The following is a 27,845-nucleotide window of genomic DNA, read 5'->3' as shown; positions in this document are numbered from 1 at the left end:
ATGATAATGCCCTGAAAAATAGCGTTACCGATATTATAGCTAAAATGGATGGAATTTGTTATCAAATAAAAAGAAACAACAATGTCGATTTTGAAACATTTACTGCAATCAACACGAATGTCACTGACACACATTTACAAATATGGAAACGTCATAGAACAAACCAGATGACGTCACTATTGAACGTTACGTCACCTATCCCTATCCTATGACGTCACCTAACAACGGACGTGATAATGGCCCGTCGTCAAGTAATATGAGGGCATTATCAAGTTACAGTGGCCCGCTCATTTCTGATAACATGGGGGCGTTTTTATGATAATTCTATCCATTTTAGCTATAATAGTGGATACTTTTAGGTGATTGAAGTAAATATGATATAAATACACCACTCCCTGCTAACGACCAAGACATAGGCGATGAAGCGAGACAGTCACAACCAGCAATATCGCACTATACCACGGCAGTCTGGTTGATGAGACAATGACCCTTGTCGTCCAGGTACGATGACACATCATCAGCCAAAGAGTCAGGGCCTCACCACCCACTCATTATTTGGGTGTCTCTTTTGACAGGCTCTGTTTGTTTGTTGTTTAACGCCGCACTCAGCAATATTCCAGCTACATGACGGCGGTCTGTAAATAATCGAGTTGGACCAGACAATCCAGTGATTGACATCATTAGCATCGATCCACGCAATTGGGATCGATGACATGCATCAATCAAGTCAGCGAGCCTGACCACCCGATGCCGTTAGTCGCCTCTTATGACAAGCATAGTCCCCTGTTACGGCAAGCATGGATTGATGAAGATCTATTCTACCCGGATCTTCACGGGTAGACAGGCTTTGAGTGACTGGGTGACTGGTTTTACAATGCTCTTTGCAATATTAAGTAATATTAAGGCGGAGGACACCCGAAATTGAATTCAGACATCGAACGCGGGACGAGCGAGCCCCAGTCAATTCCACCTTTACCCTGGGCTTTAGGTAACGGGGGGTGGGGGTTAGAAAGTATGATACCTTCACAAGGTCGCTGAATATTTTGGGTGAGAGTGTCAGGGGATTCTTCATGGTGTTGAACAGAGAAAGACCAACGAATGCTGTTCCGGCGTCAAGGGTGTGAGATCCATTCACAAACACATAGGCCACGAAGGTGAACAAACCGACCTGCAACACAGACACATATCCGGGCATGGATGGAACAGATTCTGAAACAGTATACAGAGATGAAGAATAGAACGAATGAATAGAATTGAACGCCGTTTGAACAGTTTATCAGCACAAAACGGGTCATATTCAGTCGAGAGGAAAGCCAAACATGGTGTAGGTCGTAAACGTTCACCGCTTTAGTTCAGCCTAAGAGTTTGCTAACGATACTGGCAAGCCAAAGGTCTTTGTCACGTTGAATCTGAAATGCGAATTTTTCGCGGTACGCCGTAAAAATACTAACGCTGAAAAGTTGACGGTACTCACGTTGAATGGAGGTTATAATGGGGGTGACGTTACTTACACTGAATAGGAATTATCATGCCGTTGACCATCTTCCCGAGGCAAGAGCGTTAACTGACTTTAAAAGTCCAGTTTCCACCCTTGCCGAACTAGGCTGGGATGATGGAGTTATATTTTGGCTGGACTAACGAGTCAATGCATAGTCCGATCAAAATCGCGAACCGAAATCGAAATCTGGTTCGTAAACTGTCATGCAGAGTTCGGTCGATTGCAGGATTTGCAAAGCAGATATTTTCCGAATCTTTTCATGTTTTTAATCAAGGTGCTCACGTGATTTGAAGTACTTCGAGAAGTGAGAACCGTTTTATCACAATATAGATCTTGATGGTCGATCAGATCCTCTTGACAGGGCGCCACCATTTTGTTTGAAGCAAATGCATGTGATACGAGAGGTGGAATCTGATTGGTCCACATAGGAGAGGCTTAGAATGGACATAACTCGTAATAGCCACTGGTGGCGCTACGATCGAGCCCAGGAATTCCAGCCTCGTTCGGCAAGGGTAGAAACTGGACTTTTATAGTCAGTTAACCCACTTGCCTCGGGAAGATGGGTGCTGACGGTATGTCCGTTGAATAAATTGCAAGGTGCGCTTTTCATGAAATGTCAAATTTCTTAGCGATAAACATCATCATTGAGTTTTGATCAAGTGGTAACATTCCGAGTGAGGACCGACAGTCAGGTGACTGAGAGCGACTATATTTAGCAGCACGTGCAGCGGAGAACATCACCAGAAAGAACATGTGCAGATGTAGTATTTAAAGTACAACTGACCAAAGTCATTACTAAAAATAACCTCACGCAATCGTCTGACTGTCGATTCTTACCCGTATTGAAACCACATGATCAAAACCCAATGATGTTTATCGCCAAGAATGTTGACTTTCTTGAAAGGGGTACTTTGCAGTTTTCGTCATTGCTGTTATATTTCTTATCGGCGGAATTGTTTATTTTCACTTTATTAGTTATAACTCAAGCAGTTATCTTCGTTGAATAATCATCGCAATATTTCATCTTTCCGTTTCAAGGAGCGAGGAATATAATTGCGTTGAATTATGTTATCATGGAGGTGACGGTACTCACGTTGAATTGGGTTCCCATGGAGGAGACGGTACTTACGCTTGATGGGGTTATCGTGGAGCGGCGGTACTCATGCTGAATGAGGTTGTCGGGGAGAGGCGGTACTCACGCTGAATGGGGTTATCGGAGAGCGTCGGGGCTCACGCTGAATGAGGTTATCGGAGAGCGGCGGTGCTCACGGTGAATGGGGATACCATGGAGGAGACGGTACTTACGCTGAATGGGGTTATCGTGGAGGAGAAGGTAAGTATGCTGAATGGGGTTATCATGGAGGAGAAGGTACTTACGCTGAATGGGGTTATCATGGAGGAGAAGGTACTTACGTTGAATGGGGTTATCATGGAGGAGAAGGTATTTACGGTGAATGGGGTTATCGGGGAGCGGCGGTACTCACACCGAATGGGGTTACCATGGAGGAGAAGGTACTTACGCTAATTGGGGTTATAATGATACTCAATCTGAATGGGGTTACAATGGAGTAGACGGTATTCACGCTGAATGGGGTTATCGGGGAGCGGCGGTACTCACGCCGAATGGGGTTACCATGGAGATCGAGACGGTACTTACGCTGAATGGGGTTATCATGGAGGAGACGGTACTTACGCTGAATGGGGTTATCATGGAGGAGAAGGTACTTACGCTGAATGGGGTTATCATGGAGGAGAAGGTATTTACGCTGAATGGGGTTATCGTGGAGGAGAAGTTTTTTTACGCTGAATGGGGTTATCGTGGAGGAGAAGGTATTTACGCTGAATGGGGTTATCGTGGAGTGGCGGTATTCACGCTGAATGGGGTTATCGGGGAGTGGCGGTACTCAATCTGAATGGGGTTACCATGGAGTAGACGGTATTCACGCTGAATGGGGTTATCGGGGAGCGGCGGTACTCACGCCGAATGGGGTTACCATGGAGGAGACGGTACTTACGCTGAATGGGGTTATCATGGAGGAGACGGTACTTACACTGAATGGGGTTATAATGGTACTCAATCTGGATGGGGTTATCGTGAAGATGATGGTACTTACGGTGAATGGGGTTATCATGGAGGTGACCGTAAGGATGACCTGCAATACAGCTATCCGCCATATCACCTTCAACTCATCCTTCCGGATCCGTAATATTTTATCCCTGAAAGACTCCTCCCAGGCGTACAGTTTCAATATCTGAGAAATAAAGTACAAGTCAAGTCTCATAAATCACAGGTTATACATAAAGGATATGTATAATATATTATTATATATCCGTACATATATACAGACATACAGACATAAATATGTTCAGTGACAATGCGTGGATAGTAATGATAATAACAATGATGATGATGATGATGATGATGATGATATAAACATCTGTCAGAGGCAAGGGAGTTAACTGGCTATAAAAGTCCACTTTCCATTCTTGCCCACCTTTCAGTGTGTTTCCAAACAATTCATAACATTGGTTTTTTTAACGCCACTGTTTATCAATTACTATTATCAGGGAGACTATATAGGCACCCTGATATTATTATCATAATCATGGTTATCTAAGACATCAGTACAGTGTTATACCACCAATTCAGTATAAAACTCGTCAAACGATTGTTATCCAATTCAATCAAAGACGAATTCTGAGGTCCAATTACCAAAATTCTGCAGCTACCAATTTAAAGGTCCTTCGACAAAAACATAACAATTTCCCCATAAAAATATGTATACAAACTCATTTTTCCGAAACGAAACAATTCTACAAGATGTCATAAACAGTTACCATTTGATGAACCATTGAAATATGCAAATAAATATATACAGTGTCACTGATATTTATTTATGGTTAGATGTAAATATGGTTTGTATGGTCATAATACCATAAAAACGAACGTTTAAATGTGAAAACTATTTGGTTTTATTGCAGGATTCATACTTTGTATTTTTTGAATCGGTTGTTAAATGTTTGGGAATTTTTCGAGTGCAAGATTCAATAGAAAAGCTTGAAAATAGATGATAATTAGTGTATTGATTGATAAAAAGGATAAAAAATTATATTTCTGCAATTCTGCAGTAAGTTACATTTTCTGCAAATCTTTCTGCAATCGTGGATTCGCAGGATTCGCAGTTTTTGAATGAAGGCTTCTTTATTCAGCGCTACATTAAAAGAAAACCCGCACCTTGATTCCATTCAACACCTCATTCACTACCCGGATCCTTTGGTCTTTAATATTCATGAGCCTGGCCTGCAGCGTGCTCATCCTAGCCATCACCAGGACGTTGAGGCCAATCATCAGCAGCAGGAAGGCCAGGCCGGCGAACATTGCTGTCCCAAATGTGGAGTAGAGGAGATACAGACACACTGCGATCTCTTCCGGAGCTGCCCACACCCAATAGATCTGCTCGCAGTACTTTTGTACCCTCGTCACATCCACGGACATCAGGTTGACAATCTCACCCGCATTCGCCTGCTTCTTGGCCTCGTTGTTCATTGTAAGTGCCTGAAGAGGAGAAAATGTGGTCTGATGCGTCAGTACGAAGGGGGCTTCCACACATTAAGCAATATTTCAGGAGGGATATGTGCTTCTGATATTGCACCTATGTAGGGACTCGAACACAGGCCTTGGAAGTAACGAGCCATCGATTCGGGGACCGAGATAGCCTACAGTCCCAAACATACGCGCATGCTGGTGTGATATAAACTTCATGGTCCAGTTTCATTGTTTGTGAATATTCTGAAACATCCTCGACTGAATATGATATTGAAAGTAGCTTATTTCAAAATCTTAATGGTATTTTCATTCTGTTTCTTGGTTTATCAGCAGAATGCCCGTATCCGTGGGAGTAAAACCCACATCACTTCGGGATTTCCACCATTAAAAGAAAAATGACACACCGTGAAATCATGGAAATGCTGTTCAAAGCGGCGATAACCAAACTTTGTCATTCACACATTAGTTGCATGAGTCACTGGTAGACGGTATTCCATTCGCTGTGCATTGTTTCATCCTGCCAGGAGCTATGCATTCGTGTACCCGATTCTCCTTGTTATGAACGTGATCCTATATATCGGTTTCACCAAGGGAGTATACCCGTGAAAATCCGGGTTAGAATAGGTCTTCAGCAACACGCTTGTCGTACAAGGTGACAATGATTGTCGTATGAGGCGCCTAACGGGATCGTTTGTCAGGCAGACTGACATGTTAGATGCATGCCAGCGTATCCCAGTTCCTTGGATCGATGCTCATGATGTCAATCACTGGATTGCCTTGTCCAGACTCAATTATATACAGACCGCCGTCATATATCTGAAATATTGCTGAGTGCGGCGTAAAACAACAAACAAACAAAACAACAAGGGAGTGTGCTTTCGTGCAACATGGGGTCGACCCACCGTCATAAATCTGAAGTACTGTTAAAAGCGGCGACAACCAGACTCACTCGCTCACTCTATTCATGTTACCTTCCTGTATATTGCTGACGTCAGCGCTGCCCGGACCCTGATGCCTAAGGCTATGGTGTAATGGTTGAGGATGTGGAAGGTTACTGCCTGTACTAGCACACTGACAAACATCCCCAGGGACAGAAGGTAACCAACCCAGACAGGACTACTGGTATCACCAACATAGGCAATCAGGGCCCTGTAAAGAAAACGTGTTTCATGATAACCTACGTTTAGCTTTTGGAGAACCATGGCAATGTCTATCATATATGCAAATTCAACGGTAATAGATAGAGGAAATCTGTGTTCCAAGGAACCAGGATGACAGCAGTTGATGCCGAACTAATTGGTCTGAAATCCGTTGCAATGTAACCACATTTAATATTGATATGTATGAGTATTCTTTTCCACTCTAATTGATCATCTTGATGTTGAGATAAAGATGATGGAAGACCATGACATGTTAGCATTCTTTCTGTCTGCAGATAACAGTGACATTGATGAAAGGACGTGGCATTTTACGATTATAGAATTCTCTAAGTATTTATGTATAAAAAATACATTACCAGTATTATTCACTGTTTATAACCTGTACATACGCTGGACACTGATATCTATGTTTGATTATTTTGTTATTTGATTATTTAATTACATAATTTTGATGTTTTGAGAATCTCCGGATTTATCTGGAGGAAGTAAAGACAACACTCACTTTAGTATCAGCGGGTTGGTCAATATGAGCACATCATTGATGACCTTCCAGATCTGCGCATGCAGCAGCTCGAACCCAAACGTCCTGATTAACACCTTCCACAACGACGGCATGGGTCCAGTATCTGACGATGATGTAAGAAGCGGAGGTTTATCATCTCCAATAAGTGGAGTGGACTCGCTCATGTCCCCGTTAGGTAGTGGGGTGTAACCGTAGTTCCTTCTGTTTTTGCCATCATGTTTCACAGATGCTGAGCCGTCGGTGTACCTGAAATAATCAAACGGGGGTGCTTGGATTACATGGCATACATTGCTTGCATCACAGTAACTAAGGTTCTTGGACCACATGACCTGCAATGATTGCATTACAGTAACTAGGGTGCTTGAATCAGATGGCCTACAATGGTTGCATCACAGTAACAAGGGTGCTTGGATCACATGACCTACAATGATTGCATCACAGGGACGAGGGTAACTGGATCACATGAACTACAACGATTGCATTACAGTAACTAGGGTGCTTGCATCACAGGACCTACAACGATTACATTACAGTAACTAGGGTGCTTGCATCACATGACCTACAATGATTGCATTACAGTAACTAGGGTGCTTGCATCACATGACCTATCATCATTACATTACAGTAACTAGGGTGCTTGCATCACATGACCTACCATCATTGCATTACAGTAACTAGGGTGCTTGCATCACATGACCTACAATGATTGCATTACATTTACTAGGGTGCTTGCATCACATGATCTACAATGATTGCATTACAGTAACTAGGGTGCTTGCATCACATGACCTACAACGATTGCATTACAGTAACTAGGGTGCTTGCATCACATGACCTCCAATGATTGCATTACAGTAACTAGGGTGCTTGCATCTCATGACCTACAATGATTGCATTACAGTAACTAGGGTGCTTGCATCACATGACCTACAATCATTGCATTACAGTAACTAGAGTGCTTGCATCACATGACCTACAATGATTGCATTACAGTAACAAGGGTGCTTGCATCACATGACCTACAATCATTGCATCACAGTAACTAGGGTGCTTGCATCACATGACCTACAATGATTGCATTACAGTTACTAGGGTGCTTGCATCACATGACCTACCATCATTGCATTACAGTAACTAGGGTGCTTGCATCATATGACCTACATTGATTGCATCACAGTAACTAGGGTACTTGCATCACATGACCTACCATCATTGAATTACAGTAACTAGGGTGCTTGCATCACATGACCTACCATCATTGCATCACAGTAACTAGAGTGCTTGCATCACATGACCTACAATGATTGCATCACAGTAACTAGGGTGCTTGCATCACATGACCTACAATGATTGCATTACAGTTACTAGGGTGCTTGCATCACATGACCTACCATCATTGCATTACAGTAACTAGGGTGCTTGCATCACATGACCTACAACGATTGCATCACAGTAACTAGGGTGCTTGCATCACATGACCTACAATGATTGCATCACAGTAACTAGGGTGCTTGCATCACATGACCTACAATGATTGCATCACAGTTACTAGGGTGCTTGCATCACTTGAACTCATAGTAAATAAACTACACAAAACACATGACCCACAGTATGCACAATACCGATTTGATATTTTTATGACAAAAATTACATTTTCAAAAAAAACTGTTGATTAAAATAGCTCTATGAATAAGCGAATATATGGGTATTAGTAATGCTTATGACACATGTTAATCCTTCACGAGTCACTATATGATGTTTTCATTTGGCAGGGTGCCAATGTACCTCACAGTCCCATTTTGGTAGCTGGAGCCGGCCAAGTCTCTTCTCATGTCCGCCTTTGTCCGCTGCACCACCTTGTCAAAACGTTCTATCACCCCTGCTGACTGCTCCCGAGGGTGAAGGTCATACACATCAGTCTCGGTCAAGGTCTTTTTGTATCCCTGGACCATGAGTCTGTAAAGACATATGGCAATGCACAGAATTTGCACAGGAATAACGCGAAGTAGATATCACAGCGACATGTTTTAACATTCCGAATTTGCCCCATCTTATCAGTGTGAATTTTAGGATCACAGAATGATGTACAATCATTGGCAGGTTATGTAAGATGCAAAAATAGTTTCTTCTTGTCATTATTCTTGAACGTAGTTTGTAAGTCTAATGCAAAAATGGATCTCGAAATCATTTCTAGTGAACCGATTCACTGTCCCCAAAATATATATACTGTTATTATTAAAGTTCTTGTTTTTTTCTTTAAGACTTGGGGCTATGTTTACCCTGTTGTCCAACCAAATGTCAGCCGGGAGAGGTAGGAGGACTCCATTTCAGGGCAAGGATACTGTGGAGAAAGATGGCGGACATGAGAGACATGCTTCAATATGGCCACGGTGGGTCAGTGGCCACACGCGTCGCTATTCGTACTGCTCAGGGATGCAACTCTGCAATGTGAATTGCGATGCAGCACTGGTGAGTTCCAATCACAGATTCGACCAGTATGACCATTTATCTGTCACCACTGTAACGTTGTAGGTTACAGACATAAACACTGTAATATTGCGGGTTACATACACAGACACTGTAACATTGGAGGTTAGAGGAACAATGTAAAACTGTAGGACACAGAAACTGTAACATTGTGGGTTACATACACAGACACTGTAACATTGTAAGACACAGACACTGTAACATTGGAGGTTAGAGGAACAGACAATGTAAAACTGTAGGACACAGACACTGTAACATTGTGGTTACATAAACAGACACTATAACATTGCGGTTACATACACAGACACTGTAACATTGTAGGACACAGACACTGTAACACTGGAGGTTAGATACACAGACACTGTAACATTGTAGGACACAGACACTGTAACATTGTAGGACACAGACACTGTAACATTGTAGGACACAGACACTGTAACACTGGAGGTTAGATACACAGACACTGTAACATTGTAGGACACAGACACTGTAACATTGTAGGACACAGACACTGTAACACTGGAGGTTAGATACACAGACACTGTAAAATTGTAGGACAAAGACACTGTAACATTGCGGTTACATACACAGACACTGTAACATTGCGGTTACATACACAGACACTGTAACATTGTAGGACACAGACACTGTAACATTGTAGGACATAGACACTGTAACATTGGAGGTTAGATACACAGACACTGTAACATTGTAGGACACAGACACTGTAACATTGTAGGACACAGACACTGTAACATTGTAGGACATAGACACTGTAACATTGGAGGTTAGAGGAACAGACACTGTTACATTGTGGGTATATACACATACACTGTAACATTGTAGGACACATACACTGTTACATTGTAGGACACATACACTGTTACATTGTGGGTCACATACTCATACACTGTAACATTGTGGATCACATACTCATACACTGTAACCTTGTGGGTTACATACACAGAAGCTGTCACATTGTGGGTCACATACACAGACACTAACAATGGAGGTTACAGAATCACTGTAACATTGTAGGACACAGACACTGTAACATTGTGGGTTACTACACAGAAACTGAAACATTGTAGGTTACTGATACAGACACTGTAACATTTCATGTTACAGACCATCGCTTTTGGCTTTAATTCAATGAGAAATTAACACCTTAAGGAATAATAGATATAATGTACAAAGCAGTGTAACTCATGCACTCGTTTGTCCTTCAGAACCGGATACTGACAATGAACCAACCACGATTACAGTTATCAATGTATTAAATACTAGCTACCACTGCGCTTGCCAAGCAGATAAGTAAAACCAAACCCTACCAACATTTGAGGGATGGCGGGCTTTGTAGATGTATGGTTATAACGTATAAATAAGTGATGTCTCTACGCATACATCAGCAGACTCACATCCCGTCCTACCAACAGGGTAAGTGGAACCAGATATCACCATGCACATGTGCACACCCTAAAAGAACTTTCAATCGCGTTATATTTTCGTTTTGGGATATCATTCAAAATAATGTCGCTCATATAATGGCACCTAATGTCTCTTTTTTCAGCATACCACTGACCAGAGGAATACTGTCGTCAATGCGTCCAGCAACAATTGCTGATAACACACTCCGACATGTCCTTCGCGTATCCATGTTTCATTATCAAACACGTAAATAATCTTGGCAATGTTTGTTTGTTTGTTGTTTAACGCCACACTCAGCAATATTCCAGCTATATGACGGCGATCTATAAATAACCGAGTCTGGGCCAGACAATCCAGTGATTGACATCATGAGCACCGATCCAAGGAATTGGGAATTGGGTATGCAACATCCAAGTCAGCGAGCCTGACCACCCGGTCCCGTTAGTCGCCTCTGACGACAAGTATAGTCATTTTAAGGCAAGTATGGGTTGAGGAAAACCTATTCTATCCCGGATCTTTACAGGTGTCTTGGCAATTCATTTTGTCTGAATTTCATGTATAACAGACTGTTACGTTACAAACCAATATATCGCAAAACCATCCACAGGCTACTAATTCCTCCCCCATTAACCTGACCGCTTCCGTGGTTTAGTGGAAAGATCGTCTGACCGGGAAGCGGAAGGTCGGGGCTTCGATCCTCGGCGCAGTCTTACCAAAAGAAGTGATTAAATGGTGCTTGTTGTCACTTTGCCTGGCGTTTGGGCATAAAGGATTTATGTCCAAGGGCTGGTCACCCTGTGTCTGAGTTACGAATCCACCGTGACGTTAAACTGCGGCATGGTGTCTCATCGGGCTAGCACTATAAAACCGGCGTCAGTCGGACTAGAACAGGAATGCACGTCGCTATGTAATTACGGCATGGTGTCTCATCGGGCTAGCACTATAAAACTGACGTCAGTCGGACTAGAACAGGAATGCAGGTCGCTAAGTAAATGCTGCATGGTGTCTCATCGGGCTAGCACTATAAAACCGGCGTCAGTCGGACTAGAACAGGAATGCAGGTCGCTATGTAAATGCGGCATGGTGTCTCATCGGGCTAGCACTATAAAACCGGCGTCAGTCGGACTAGAACAGGAATGCACGTCGCTATGTAAATGCAGCATGGTTTCTCATCGGGCTAGCACTATAAAACCGGCGTCAGCCGGACTAGAACAGGAATGCACGTCGCTATGTAAATGCAGTAATTGACATTAAACCCTTTTCACCAAACCACCACCCGTTAACCCAAATGGTTCAAAGCCGCTCAAACCAAAGTTACACACTCACTTACCGGATCCAAGACCACGCGACATAAATACACATACGTGCACGTACCATTACAAAATCATACATGTTCTAGATTCCGTTGTGGGAGACAATATCACGGGAACATGGATTAAGAAAGCAACTCACTAGAACATTGGTGTAATCCCTGCTCTTCTCGGCAAAACAATGAACTACCAGTTCCACCAACATGAAGCAGTAGCCGATATAGAAAACACTGATACGTGTCAGGTCCGTGCTGTAGTCCTGAATAACACAAGAAACAACTGTAGCCAACCTGGGTCATGGTTCTGGTTCTGACTGTGGTTTGTTCTTTAACACTGCACTCAGCAATATTCCAGCTATATGACGGCCGTCTGTAAATAATCGAGTCTGGACCAGACAATCCAGTGATTGATATCATGAGCATCAATCCACGCAATTGGGATTGATGACGTTAATTAACCAAGTCAGCGAGCCTGATCCCGTTAGTCGCCTTTTACGACAAGCAAAGTCGCCTTTTACGGCAAGGATGGGTTGCTGAAGACCTATTCTACCCCGGAATCTGCTGGATCATGATGCAGAGGGAGAGTATTTTCCTCTCCGTGCATTAAGATATTCATTTGTCGCTGTTCACTCAATTGTCAGTTGTTTTCGATGACTCTCGCTGACAGATAAGATACTAATGCCCTATGTGCTTCCTTGATCATTCTTGTCAGAACTGTAAATACAAATTTTGGTTAATTATGTAAAGGATGGGCTGATTGACATGCCGAGTGTAAACTTGATGAATTTTTAGACATGTGTAAAGTGAATGTGAGAAACATAATTCAACTTGAAGTTGTTATCTGACGTTGTAACGATGTTCAATTCGTATAAAATTGTGGCCTGTTGAGCAAGAGGTCTACGGTGCAGGAATTAGCTGCGTTGGGTTGTGTCCCTTAGTTAGGCCATGATACGCTGAACGTGATTCCCAGGAGAACCCTTGGTTTGTGGCTAACGTGGTTCAACAAAGTGGAAGCAAACTGGCGGGCAAAAGTATCCACCATGTCTGATGGCGGCTAATGTATATACCATAAGATGATCGGGTTCCTCAATCAGAAAGATGTACAGAAAGGTAAGCGTATTTACCTTTTGTATGATGAATGTGTAGAACGGTATAATGTTGGCCGATACCATCAGGAACCAAAATATGAACAACACTCCTGATGTGACGAGGCCTCGCATTCTCTCCAGTATAATGAGTAATAGTGCAAGGAGCTGAAAACATCGTTATATATGTCACAGAATAATCTTGCAGGAATTTTTTTTTCAAAAACTTGAAATTTCGAAAAAATTTCTCGTTACTTCAATAATTTTCTCGAAATAATTAATTGTTTCTCATTACTTCGAATATTTTCTCGTTTTTTCAAGTTGATCTAAAAAACGAAATTTCAAAAAAAACATTCTCGTTGCTTCAATTATGTTATTTCGATCATTTTCTCGTTAATTTCACAACCATGAACTTTCGAGGAAATAGTTGAAATTTGGGAATCGACACGTAAAAAATAAGCACAATAATCTTCTGTTTCTATACATCGAATTATCAACTTATAAATATTGTACATTACAACTTGTTTTATAAAAAATATCAATCATATTTTATGTATCGTACCACCGCCTCCGTGGTCTAGTTGTAGAGCGTCCGTCCAGAGAGTGGAAGGTCGTGGGTTCGATCCCCGGGTGGTTCGTACCAAAAGACGTTAAAGTATGGTACGTGTTGTACGCGACGTTACATTTCACCTCACCTCACCTCACCTCACCTCACCTCACCTCACCTTTAGTATCGTAAAATATTTATAGATGCTAAAGACAATAAGTTCGTTTAACGCCGCACAATATTCAAGGTATATGATGGCGGTCTGTAGATAATCGAGTCTGGACAAGACAATCAAGTGACTGACATCATGAGCATCGTTCAAGGCAATTGGGATTAATGACATGCATCAACTAAGACAGCGAGCCTGACCACCCGATCCCATTAGTCGCCTCTGACGACCAGCATGGGTTTCTGAAGACCTATTCTAACCCTGATCTTCAAGGGAGAATAAACCCCAGAATCTCATACTTGTAGAGATGAGAAAATATCGGGGTCGAACGGGTGGGTTAGGTGATGCCATCGTATGATTGCTCATGATTTCAAACACTGGTTTACCTGGTTCAAACTCGAGTGCCGTTTGCAGGTCGTCGCGGTATGACTCGATTATTTCTGACTGTGGTGTTAAATAACATTAACTCACTCGCGTGGTGTATTATGGGCCTTAGCGGTTTCTGTAATTTGAATAACCACTGAATGAGTCAGAACTGTTCTCACCAGTGTTATTGTCCTTATGATCGGCGCAATGACGCCCGCACTGAAGTGTACGGACAGCCCACCGTCCTGTTTGTCCGAGAACGCGCTGATTATCTCCACGACGCCTAGTATGATCAGCATCACGCTGGAAAACTGAAAATGTGAAGAAAATTAGAAACTGCAATTCCATGTCATTCCAGTGCAATTTTAGTTTTTCATTTTCAGAACATCGAGGTCAGAGTGTCAAGATGCAGGAGCCTCGTCCTATTTCATTGAGGTCATTTACAAAATGTATAAATTGTGACAGGATTGAATGAATTATCGTCAGTGTTGAACAAACGAGGGCAGTGGTCTTGGTTAAGTGACAAACGAGCAGTTTCGCTCGCCTGGGTTTTTTTTTCGCTCGCCTCGGTTCAACTTTCATGTCTTCGGGTTTCATTTCTAATTTGCATTTTTCCAACTGTGTTTTACCGTAATCAGGGAAGTAATGTTTGAATCTGGCGGTAACGGACCATGTTATTTGAAACAGCCGCCTTCTCCCGGACATATTTCTTCCGATCGGTTACAGTCTGACTGTTGCAGTTCTTTTCGCCTCTTGCCTTGATTGACAGGTCCAATGAACATTATTTTGATCCTACTCCCGCTGATGGGCTACTGACCGTGCAGGTGTGTCAAGTTATGTGCATAAATTAAACGATCACCTGATTCATGTCACGCCATGGTATGTATTCCTACCATATCAATATCGTCATTTTTGTCTGTTTTGATATATATCAAACTACTGTAGATAAACATGTTTTACGTTGTCGAATTTAATCATAAGCATTGACTGTGTATTTTGTTCGGTTCATTTAGGAGATAAACATACTGCGTTTTCAATGTAGAGCTAGGTTATCTGTAGATTTAACCGCGCTAAATTGAATTTGGAACCGAACGCGCAGCTCTACATTGAAAACACAGTATGTTTATCAACATTCTACCATGAATAAATAAAACGCGGACTCTTTGGTGTCAGCAAATATACTGAGTGAAGCGGCATGGGTTGAGTTCAGTGTTTTGAGTGAGTTATCGATCTGAATTACGGAATCACCGAACAAAATATGGTGCTGTATATACTCAAGCAGTTTGTTTACACAGTTATACTTCACTCGAACATATGACAGGCATTGAAAGCATATAAGCATGGCAACTTGGTAAGCTAACATGAGGTGGGCACCCCTAAAGAAAACAAAGCAAACCTTGCCAGGCTTTCGCTCTACATCGCGTCATCATTACGACGTCATATCACTCATTGTGACGCAAAAAATAAGACGTCACAGTCGTATATAGAAAAGCGCCAAAATTCCAAGCTCTCTGTTGTCTCCAAAACGTAAATACATTCGCTTTGTTGATTTCTGTCATGTTTATCTGCATGAAATGTATTGCCACACATCCTTTGAATATTGTAGTAACCGCATCTGTACATTTTGTAACCTGTAATTGTAGATATAGTTATTTTAATATGCCTACCGACAATGATTGAAAATAGTACTATTCTTTGAATATTAGCTTCCGCAGTGATGCGGCCGTCAAACCAGCTGTTTCAGTCAGAGTGGGTTTATTGTGATTTAATAGCCTTTGAATGACCAATCTGAATAAAGTAAATTCCAAATTCATGGTAGAATGAGGTATGAATCGAAAAACGCGGATTCATACAGTTTGCACAGCGTAGTGTTTGCAATAACGGTCTTACTGTATGTCTTACTGTAGGCGGGTGGTACCTGTAGAGAAAAACATGTTCCCCCTTTCACGAACATTTGTTGACATCACTGATTTTAGGGGGCAAGGGTGGCCCAGTCGTCTAAGGCGCCACGATTCGTTGTGCAGAGTTGCGTCCCTTGGGCACGCCAGAAACCTATGATTGTGGGTTCGAATCCCGGTTCGCCCCAATTATGTTTCTAGGTTTGTCAGCGTACCCTTGCTCGTGGTAAACGTCTGATACCTGCATCACTTCGGGCTTTCCTTCAACATTAAGCTGACACGCCGTGATATAACTGAAATACTGTTAGAAGCGGCATAAAACCCAACTCACTCACTCACTCATCACTGATTTTCAGTGATCTATCCATCTATTTGTCACTGGTATTTAGCCTGTTCCGCACATTGGAATCTATTTCCGTGGATAATCGAGACAGGTTATTCCTTGGCGTTGACATGTATAGTTACATACCAGTTTGATTTGCTGTAGTAGGGTATGCCGGTAGCGTCTGGGGGGTTGCTGAGCGAGGTAGTAGACATAGAAGGGCGTGGTCACCATCAGCATCCCACATGGCCCCCACACTAGCGCCGTGTTCCGGAAGCAAGTTGTCACCTGGGGCCAGGTGCTGGTGAGGGTCAGGTTACTGTCCTGCAATACAGAGTGTAAGAGTAAGCATCATCCGGTATCTCTTTATTATGACACAGACAGACAAAAATGACAGGTAATAATAATAATAACTACAGATTCATACAGCGCTGGTATCCAGTTCGAAGAACTGCCCAAAAGCGCTTCATTTGTGTCTACACAAAAAAGAGACATTACACATCTAGGAAAACACAAATTTAAAGCCTCAATACTCTAAGAAAGATTTGGTGAAAAGATAGGTTTTGAGTCTGGATCGGAACAAAGTAGGACTGTCAATGTTCCTAATATCCAAACCAGCCTATTCCATAGCTCAGGGGCAACTTTGGCGACAGATCTACAAACTAAATGGCAGATAGACAAACTGTTTGGGCTCAAACCTGGTTTAGCCCCAGACCATGTTTACAGGTATAGATTGTTAGTTTGTTTGGGGTTTTTTCATTTCCTTTTGAGTCTGGACCAGACAATCCAGTGATGAAAATCACGAGCATCGATCTACGCGAATGACGTACTATGACATGCATCAACCATGGCAACGAGCCTGACCACCTGATCCCGTTAGCCGCCTCTCACTACAAGAATGGGAATCAGAAGACAAATTCTAACATGTTTTCTCGGTATTTACTCGGAAGATACTCCAACATGTAATAACATATGCGTGCACACCTACATACTTACATACATATATCTAACAACTAAACTACTCTTGGTCGTTGCTTATCGTACAAGAAAAACACTGCAGGGAAAATAAACCATGTTGGGAGAAAAGCTACAGTTGATCGACGTGAGGATTGTGAGAATATGAAAATGAAAGACTCGCACATTTGATCAACATCCTTAAGAAAGCTGAATATAATGTTGATATCTCATATAAGAAATAAACGACTGCGCCATTCATGGTTTATTCTCCCTGCAGTGATTCATTGTACGATAAACAACTCTCACTCGTCGTTTAATAATGATGACTCCCTGAATAGAATCCGGCCAAGTCCATTTAAAGAAAGGTGGGCTAAGTTTGGTAGTTCCCGTATATTATCACAATCCTCACGTGGATCTGGGGGAGAGAGAGAGAGAGAGAGAGAGAGAGAGAGAGAGAGAGAGAGAGAGAGAGAGAGAGAGAATCTGGAGTCCTTCGTGCGTATGCATATATGAATGCGTGAATGAATGCATTGTCTCTATTTCCACCATTATTGTCGGTGAGTAGATTGTAGCTTACATTAAATATAGACTCTGTACAGTAGGATTGTGATTTCACAGGCACGGTACAAAAAAGGAAATTACTACAGTGAATAAATCAACAAGAAGGGTATTGCCCTTGGTGTGCCAGGCAGGGTAACAACAAGCTTAACGTCTATTGGGATGTTCACAGTCGCTCTCAAGACAGAGATAGTGATGAAGACTGATGCTGTCAAACAGACGTTCTCTAAGATGTTGTATTAAATCTTTACAGTGTAAAAGTTGAGGTTTCACAAAGCCATCATACTCGGTCTGGCGCTTTAGGCACTGTCCACGTGTGGCTGGTGACACACCTAATTGAACGAGTCACTACATTGGCCTGGTAGGTGTCTTGCAACTCATCTTCCCGAGGCAAGGGAGTTAACTGACTTTAAAAGTCCAGTTTCCACCCTTGCCGAACTAGGCTGAAATTACTGGGCTCGATCGTTGCGCCACCAGTGGCTATTGCCAATTATGTCCCCTCTAAGCCTCTCCTATGGACCAATCAGATTCCACCTCTCTCATCACTTGCGTTTGCTTGGTGGCGCCGAGTCAGGACGATCTGATCGATAATCAAGATTTATATTGTGATAAAACGGGTCTTACATCGCGAAATGCATCAAATCACGTGAGCACCTTGATTAAAAACATGAAAGGATTTGGAAAATATCTGCTGACAACGAGTTGGCGGTGCACATGCTTTGCAAATCCTGTAATCGATCGAAATCTGCACGACAGTTTACGAACCGGATTTTGATTTTGGTGCGTGAATTTGATTGGACTATGCATAGACTCGTTAGTCCAGACAAAACGTAACTCCATAATACAAGCCTTGTTCGGCAAGGGTGGAAACTGTACTTTTATAGTCAGTTAACTCCTTTGCCTCGGGAAGATGCTTGTAACTATGCGTATAATAAGGTTCGATGTAAAACCTCTTTTTTCTGGAATTAGATAATGCATCTTTAAATACATATTCATGAAGACATCTCCCCGCATTTAAGGTCGTGATTCACAATTTGCATGTGCCTGTCAATGCACGACGCACAATTTGGATGTTTGTGTGTTTGTTGTGAGCATGATACTCTCACGCGTATTTTAGTAACAGCACACAATACTTGTTTGGCGATCATAATGATTGTTTATGGATCATTTGCATTTAGCTATCATTGGTGCATCTAAGGAATCGATACCGAAATGTCACATAATTCCTGGGATGAGACAAGTTAGTTGCAGGACGGTACGCAATCGGTTGAGGGAGCACAGCATCTGTGTCCGACATGCATCTCAGGTTCCGAAAACAAGGCTGGAACACAGCCCTGATGGTCGTGCAAGGGTCTTCAGGCGTCTAGACCGTATACTGTTCACAGTGCATTGTTCACAGTTGAGTCCAGTTTCATCTGAGCAGCTCTGATAGTCGTGCAAGGGTCTTCGGGCGTCAAGACCGTATACTGTTCACAGTATATTGTTCACAGTTGAGTCCAGTTTCATCTGAACAGCTTTGATAGTCATGGAGGGGTCTTCAGGCATCAAGGAGAACCTTCCAGCCACGCTTGTGTTACTCAGCGCCGTCAGTTTCGAGGTGAAAGTGTAATGGACTACCGGACCAATTTCCCATTTCATGAACGAATTCCGTTTCAATTCGTGTTTTAATCAAATTAACGAAACTATTTCCAAATTCATGAGAAATATCTACTAAGAACAGAACTCATTCCGACTATATCTTCAGCGTGTGTATAAAGCACTATGAAATAGTGATATACAAGGAGTTCTCGAAAAGATGAGGGTATTACTTTCCATCGGTTGCAACCGTCACAAACACATGCAAAGGGAAGGCATTGGTTAACCTGAACAAACACGGGGGCGTGGGGTAAAAGTGAAAATAGGGAATTTCATCAGACGTAATTCTTGTCACTGATGCGTCACATTTGGGAATGTCCTCCACATGTCTACTATAAAACGTTTTGAAAGCTTTTCAAAGGCCTTGAATGTTGAAACTCTGATCAAACAACTTTGGAGCATTCAAACTCTCGGCATTTTATTTCTTTCAAGCTCCAACAGTGATGTTCAATGGGGGAAAGCCAGGACATGGATGTTGTGGTGTGGAGGAATTGGGTCACAATCCTGGAACAATGAGCACGTACATTATCATCTTGAGAGATGAACCGTTACCCATAACACATAACGCCGATTGGCTACGTCCGCTCAGGACGCCCAATGGCAACAACCCCAGCCCAGGATAGATTGGTCAGAACGCATCTTCCCGAGGCAAGGAGTTAACTGACTATAAAAGTCCAGTTTCCACCCTTGCCGAACAAGGCTGGTATTATGGAGTTACATGTTGGCTGAACTAACGAGTCTATGCATGGTCCAATCAAAATCGCGCACCAAAATCGAAATCCGGTTCGTAAACTGTCGTGCAGATTTCGGTTGATTGCAGGATTTGAAAAGCATTTGCACCGCCAACTCGTTGTCAGCAGATATTTTCCAAATCTTTTCATGTTTATAATCAAAGTGCTCACGTGATTTGATGCATTTCGCGATGTAAGACCCGTTTTATCACAATATATATATCTTGATTATCGATCAGCTCGTCCTGACTCGGCGCCACCATTTTGTGTGAAGTAAACACAAGTGATGAGAGCGGTGGAATTTGATTGGCCAATAGGAGAGGCTTAAAAGGGACATAACTGGTAATAGCCACTGGTGGCGCTACGATTGTGCCCAGTAATTCCAGCCTACTTCGGCAAGGGCGGAAACTGGACTTTTAAAGTCAGTTAACGCTCTTGCCTCGGGTAGATGGTCAGAACGATGACATTAAGAAATCGGTTGCCACTCAGAGTACATGCTCAGTTTGTATGAACTCGTCTGAACAAATGACATTTGCGTGCACCAACAGCAAACAGCAAACAGCAAACAATAAGTTCCGAGCACTAGGCAGATATGTTCCCTGGTGGCCATGGCGGTTCATGGTACAGGACGCTAAAGGTGGTCATACGATAGAAGAACGATATTGTTTAGATATGGATATGGCTTTGTTTGGGAAGCACAGCGGGTTGGCAATAAAGAGACCTTTGTGTTTGAATATGAAACAAGGATAAACAAATGTCAGGTGCGATCTGTATTCTGGGGTAAACATTATTGTTCATTATTGGATATTTGCACAATCGTTCTATATTGACACCTACTTGTTAAACATAAAATCAAGAGACGCACGATGTAGAATTACTTTATTTAGGGTTGGAGAACTATCCCTTTACAAAACATATTGGTAGACGTGATGGTATTTCACGTCAGGTTCGCTTTTTGTAAATTCTGTTATGCAAATAACGGAGAAGATGAGTTTCAGTTTCTCTATAAATGTCCAGTACATATATATCACGATCCTCGTAAAAAAAATAAATTTACCTTCTAATTCATTTCTTACACTACAGTAATCTGGCTCGTTTAGTGATTGATTGATTGATTGGTTGGTTGGTTGGTTGGTTGGTTGGTTGGTTGGTTGGTTATTTGGTTGGTTTGTTGGTTGACTGACTGACTGACTGACTGACTGACTGAATGACTGAATGACTGACTGACTGAATGACTGACTGACTGACTGATTTAATTCTATAAGGACATTTAATATATATAATTACATTACGTATTTCCGTGGACTAGTGAATAGAGCGTCTTCCCGGAGAACGGTCGGTCGGTGGTTCGATCCCCTGCCGCGTCGTTCCAAAAGAGGATGATGGTACTTGTTGTTTTGCTGCCTGGCGTTCGGCATTGAATGGATAGAACACGGACTGGTCGGCTCGGACTGAGTACAGGTTCTACTACACTAAATCAGAACTGGTTGTGACAGTGCGGTTTTCAGTACAGATCAAGAGACATATGCAGGCTGTGATTGGATGATATTGTGTAAGATTTTTATGTCTTTTAAATGCACATCCATCCAGTAATTAAAACTGCCCTTATTTTTCAATATTTGGTGCTGACTTTTTGAACAAGATGACTTGTGCTTTATGTAAGCACAGATATTTTCAAGCAGGTGATATTTGGTGCGGAACTGGGGTTGGTGTGTTCAGCTTCCTGTACTCGGAAAAGGAGCTGGGTAACCTAGCCAAAATTTGTGTTTTTATTGCAGCTTTAATATGTAAATGTAATGGCTGTTGAATGCCTAGTTATTTTTTAAAAAGCTATAACGGTACTATAGAAGTCTATGGGAAAACATTTGGTTGTGTGTAACCTACAAGGATTCTGGGTGCGGTTACCGCGACATGGTATCTCAGCTTGTTAGCCTAAGCCCGGACTAATACATACACGTATATCAGTGCAATAATCCTGTACGCGAGGTTGAAATCCCATTTTACAATACAGTGAACTACGGTTATAACGAACACGCTTATAACGAACTGACGGATATAACGAACTTACTTTTTGGTCCCGACTATTCGCTGTAGTTATGCTGTATATATGCTTATAACGAACTACGGTTATAACGAACTAAAATTAGTAGTCCTTTTGAGTTCGTTATAACCGTAGTTTACTGTACATCGTAACAAGGAGCCCAAGTGACCGAGATAAAGGTTAGATGATGCAGAATGACAGCTGAGTTGACCGTCCAGAACCACTATCTCTGTGACGCGTCCAGGTGGTCGGGCGCGTCTCGGTGGTAATCAGTCTTTCATAATAACAAGGGAAGGTCACCGGCTTTGAATGGACTAGTCCTAGACACAATGGTATCGTGAATTGGGCCTAACGCTGCTTTAAACGGTAGTCAGTTCTGTTGCAATGTGCCTGCAAATGGTGTGTGTTTGTGTGTGTGTGTGGGGGGGGGGGGGGGGGGGGGGGGGGGGCAAAGTAACGCAGGTTTTAGACATTTACCATTCGTGTGGGACAGAGAGACCATAATGTCATGAACTGTGTGTATTTACATTGTGAATATGATATATTTCTGTCAAGAGATTCAAGATTCAAGATTCTTTATTCAGTATTTTGGACCATATGGCCTAGAGTACAATTACAATTACAATAATTGCTGCGTCACGTGGTGTCAGGAAAATAAATACAGGTAGTCTTATTTCACATTAAATACATGATTTAAGTATAAGGACAAAGCCTTTACAATGTTGATATTTTTGGAGTTGAGTAGATTACATAAACTGTGATTATCATGATGGACATTGGATAACCAAGGCAAATAGTGGTTTCTGACAGAAGAATATTTTGAACATATAAACAAAACATGAAATTCATCCTCTAATTGCCTCCCTTTACAGTGGGTACAAGGATATAGACTCAAGTCTTCATTTGTATGTTTTAACTTTCGTAGCATGTTAATCTTAAAACCGGGTAGCGATATTCTGAATTTACAATATATTTCTGTCGATGTAATTTGAATCAGTTATTTCTTGTTTGATGTGTGGGAAATTTGGTATGGAGTCAGAAATGTTTGATTTCAATATGTTTTGCTTTGTTACAGTTATAACATGATTTAATACATCATTTCGTTTTTGTTGATATCCTAATAAAATTGTCTATTTTGAAAATTCTAGTTCTGTTCCAGTTTTGTCTTTGATCCATTGTGTATGGTTGTTCCAGATATGTTTTACAATTTTGCACTCAAACAAAATGTGCACTAAGGTTTATTTTTCTCGTTTACTAAAATTGCAAAGAAATCATTTCTTTATATCCTGTTTTGTACAGTATTAATAATACTGTATTGGAACCATTTTTGTTTTGAGGACACATTATATCTATGGGAGCTACGATTAATCGTTTGCCAATCTTTTTCCTTCATTTTAAAAGGCCAAGATCTAAACTAAGCGGCAAAAGAAAGTATAGGTTGGCAATTTGTAATTTTCCTAAAAACAGCGATAACTAGTGGAAAGTGGGTATTGGGAATATGACTGCCCGGGAACAGGTACCAAAAAACACCTCACCAGAACGCATCACCTTTGACGACGCTCGTGAGGTAGCAAAAAAAATGGTGAAACAGGTTTCCCGCCTATGGCAAAAACTGCACGTGCATGTTAGCTGTATAAATGCGTTCGTCTGCAGGATATAACCACACGTGATGAAAGCACACAAAAGAAATGCCACGACTGTCACAGGAGCAGAGAGAGAGAGAGAGCCATCAGTATGGCCGAAATGGGGGCAACACAGGTCCAAATTGCCAGAAGGTTTGGTTGTACACCACTGACCGTAGCCAGGCTGATACAACGGACACAGGACAGGTCTAGAACTGGACGACCCCGAGTGACAACACCACTGGTCAGATACGACTCATTCACCTGCGAAACAGATTCGTAAGGGCGACGGCGACGGCGACAGCGACGGCGACGACAGCAACAGCGTTGGGACATCCCATTAGCCAACGTATAGTACTACGACGACTTCGTGCTGCTGGAATCCGAGCGTATCGTCCTTTCCGAGGAATGGTACTGACTGCTCAACATCGACGCCTGAAACTGCGATGGGCGAGGCAGGTTCGACGCTGGCAAGTGAGAAATTGGCGTCGAGTGCTGTTTACTGATGAAAGTCGGTTTAACTTGTTTCGAAATGACGGCAGAGAACGAGTTTATCGACGCAGAGGGGAACGTTTGGCTCCGGCGTGTGTTCGAGAGGTCCATCCATTCGGCGGGGGAGGTGTCATGGTGTGGGGCGGTATTTGTGGAGATCAGAAGACTGATTTGGTGATTATACAGGGAAACCTGAACGCTGTGCAGTACAGAGACCAAGTGTTGCAGCCAGTTGTGCTTCCGTTCTTACAAAACCAACAGCAGGGGACATTGTTTCAACACGACAATGTCAGGCCCCATACTGCAAAACTGACTCGGAAATTTCTAAACCAGCAGAACGTTGACGTTTTGCCCTGGCCTGCGCACTCACCCGATATGAATCCTATTGAACATCTGTGGGACCATCTTGACAGACAGATTAGAGCCTCCCGTCAATAGGCAAGAATTGCAGCAGGCCCTGATAGACGAGTAGCAACGAATTCCAGTCCACGTCATCAGAAGACTGACGTCATCGATGAGGCGGCGTGTCACAGCATGCATTGAGGCAGCTGGAGGTCATACAACTGTGTCGACAATGTACTTGTAGTGTGTCTGACAATTTTGCGGTGACATTTCAGACAACTTTTGAAAATCAAATTTCTTACCCCACCATTGTTTACCTTGAGCTTACATTACCAGTGATTGCACAATTTCATCTAAACTGTGGTTGATCAATGTATACACTGGAGATGATTACACAACATTCACACTACAGTATAAACAAAGGTTCCCTGGCACGCAATAAGTAAAGTCACAACCGGCAGGCGCCCACTGAATATGCTGGCATTCAAAAACACTGTCCTACTTGTGTATTCACGTCAAAGAGATAGTTATGAATATCACATATAAGATATCAGAAATAATTATACTAAAGAGACCACTGTGATACTTGCACTACACAACTGATATTTCTGGAAGGACGTCGGAAAATCGAAATTAAAAACACGCTGACTTATTTCTGTTACTGTTTAAACTTTATGACCTGTTTAGAAATGAAGCATCGGATGGAAAAGTGTTACCAAAGAATCTGAAATGCCTTTTGGGGCAGACCATTTTATATTCTTTTGAAAAAAAAAAAAAATAATCTGTTCCTGCAAATGCTGGAAAACATAATTTCTTCTCGGGTTTTACAAACTAAATCGTTTACTGGAAGTGATGAAAATAATGTGTTGTGATTCTCTTCCTATGTTTTCATCTTGTTTGTTTGTTAATTCTGTTGTTTAATGCAACTCTCGGGAATACTCCATCCATATGACGTCCGACTGGACCAGACAGTCCAGTGATTTTCAATATTATCATCGATTTACGCAACTGGAATGATATGACACCGAGCCTAACCACCTGATCCATTTAGTCGCCGCTGACAAGCAGAGAAGAATATAGGTTTCCATGCATCAAAGCGCTGTCGGAAAAAATATTCAGCCAAATAAACGTCAAACAATATCAAATGAACCGTCACTTATCTGTGAGAGGTGTATGGTAAAAATACCCCTGCTTTTCAACATTGGCGTAAACGCAATAATGTAATATTTGTGTGTGACAAATGAAAATCTATATTTACCCAGAAGGGTTCTCCATCACAGAACTCCGTCATCACAGCAGGCTTCAGTCAACCCATTCCACCAGGAGACACACCGACAAGTCAATATGAGACACCAGTCTCACGTGTCTCCAACAGCGTGACTCAACTCACCGTGAGACTAGGGTCATCTTATCTCCCAGTGTGGCTGTATTGGTTGTTTTTATTCACAGACACGGCACAAGAAGCGAGGCCAATGGCAACAGTTGCTCGCTCACATGCAGACCAAATCAGACTTTTCCTTTTGCCACACTTTCGGGATGTGATGGTTGTCAGTGACTGGTAGATTTCTTGAGTTGACAATTTTCAGCTTACACCTATGAATTCGTTTAAGTTTTGTTATGTAAATAATTACATATATATATATATATATATATATATATATATATATATATATATATATATACACACACACACACACACATATATATATATATATATATATATATATATACAGTAAACTACGGTTATAACGAACTCAAAGGGACCACTAATTTCAGTTCGTAATAACCGTAGTTCGTTATAAGTACATATACAGCATGACTACAGCAAGTAGTCGGGACCAAAAAGTAAGTTCGTTATATCAGTCAGTTCGTTATAAGCGTGTTCGTTATAACCGTAGTTTACTGTATGTATTGAATTACCTGTTCAACTTATATGAGCAACCAACAATGTTATTATAAAGTTGGTCAGTCATTTTATTCACTCATTGTTTCTGGATGAAGCGTTATAGTGAACAGTCAATATTATCAATATTCAGGAAGAAGGCAATTTGGTGTTATATGAATTTGAGTTCGTATAAAACTCCAAAGTCTTGTTTTTTCATTGATGGAAATATAGTGTTATTCAATTGGCACAATCAGTATAATAACTGGATTCTGTAACTTCTTTTTCAATCAACAATACTCGACTGCGGATCAATATGGCTCAATGTGTTTACAGTCCATGACCACGACAGCAGGCGGATATTGCCACGGTTAGATAAAATGAAGCCGTGTATGCTTATATTATTAGATTAAATACTATTATATTTTCGCCTTCAAATTAGTTACACTACTTATCAAACAAACGTTACCGCAATACGTTGGCGTGTAAGGTGCAGTTTGTTTCTACAGTTATGTGTGTGTGCAAATAATGCTAACAATACACTCTATCCCTACTGCTAACACACGTGTGAATGATTGGAGTGCATTTTGGTTTTTGGTAACTGTCAGCAACCTGCAAGTATAAATACGCTACCAAATCCTTTTTAATATTCCTCTACTAAAAATGGGTCGTTCAATTCCAGCATTATGAAGAGCATGTCGTTATGAACGATTATCAAATAGCCATGATACAGGTGTTCACGAACAGATTAGCGTATCCTGCCCCATCCATGGCACCCATCTCAAACACATGCAAAGACAAGTCAATTTTTTACCTGAAAAAGGGGGTGGGGGAGAAGAGATCGCTTTGTGGAATGGGCCAGGGCGAAGGATAGGACCAAAAAATCAATTTCCAAGGGCCTTCTGTTTCAGATTTAGATACATGCATACAGATTCAGAGATACATGCATACAGATACAGAGATACATGCATACAGATTCAGAGATACATGCATACAGATTCAGATACATGCATACAGAATCAGATACATGCATACAGATTCAGAGATACATGCATACAGATTCGGAGATACATGCATACAGATTCAGATACATGCATACAGATCCAGAGATACATGCATACAGATTCAGAGATACATGCATACCGATTCAGAGATACATCCATACAGATTCAGAGATACATGCATACAGATTCGGAGATACATGCATACAGAATCAGATACATGCACACAGATTCAGATACATGCA

The 27,845-nt window shown here is 41.8% G+C and overlaps 1 protein-coding gene across 1 annotated transcript in view; it reads right to left on the bottom strand.

Moving 5' to 3' along the window:
• LOC139473783 (multidrug resistance-associated protein 1-like) overlaps positions 1-26,008 on the bottom strand; it is a 47,216-nt gene extending 21,208 nt beyond the window's left edge. Inside the window, exons 1-12 of the mRNA XM_071256539.1 lie at positions 25,976-26,008; positions 16,487-16,663; positions 14,299-14,430; positions 13,077-13,205; positions 12,096-12,212; positions 9,008-9,069; positions 8,514-8,684; positions 6,708-6,974; positions 6,017-6,194; positions 4,734-5,054; positions 3,613-3,750; positions 1,022-1,168 (exon numbers count right to left, since the gene is read on the bottom strand). Coding sequence (XP_071112640.1) covers positions 1,022-1,168; positions 3,613-3,750; positions 4,734-5,054; positions 6,017-6,194; positions 6,708-6,974; positions 8,514-8,684; positions 9,008-9,069; positions 12,096-12,212; positions 13,077-13,205; positions 14,299-14,430; positions 16,487-16,663; positions 25,976-26,008 — 1,872 coding nt within the window. The remainder of the gene's footprint in view (positions 1-1,021; positions 1,169-3,612; positions 3,751-4,733; positions 5,055-6,016; positions 6,195-6,707; positions 6,975-8,513; positions 8,685-9,007; positions 9,070-12,095; positions 12,213-13,076; positions 13,206-14,298; positions 14,431-16,486; positions 16,664-25,975) is intronic.
• Positions 26,009-27,845: the final 1,837 nt, after the last annotated feature.

The sequence above is a fragment of the Haliotis cracherodii genome, unplaced genomic scaffold, assembly GCF_022045235.1.
Source record: "Haliotis cracherodii isolate W230 unplaced genomic scaffold, xgHalCrac1.p SCAF_3, whole genome shotgun sequence".
Taxonomy (NCBI): domain Eukaryota; kingdom Metazoa; phylum Mollusca; class Gastropoda; order Lepetellida; family Haliotidae; genus Haliotis; species Haliotis cracherodii.
This window is presented reverse-complemented; position numbering and strand designations above follow the sequence as displayed.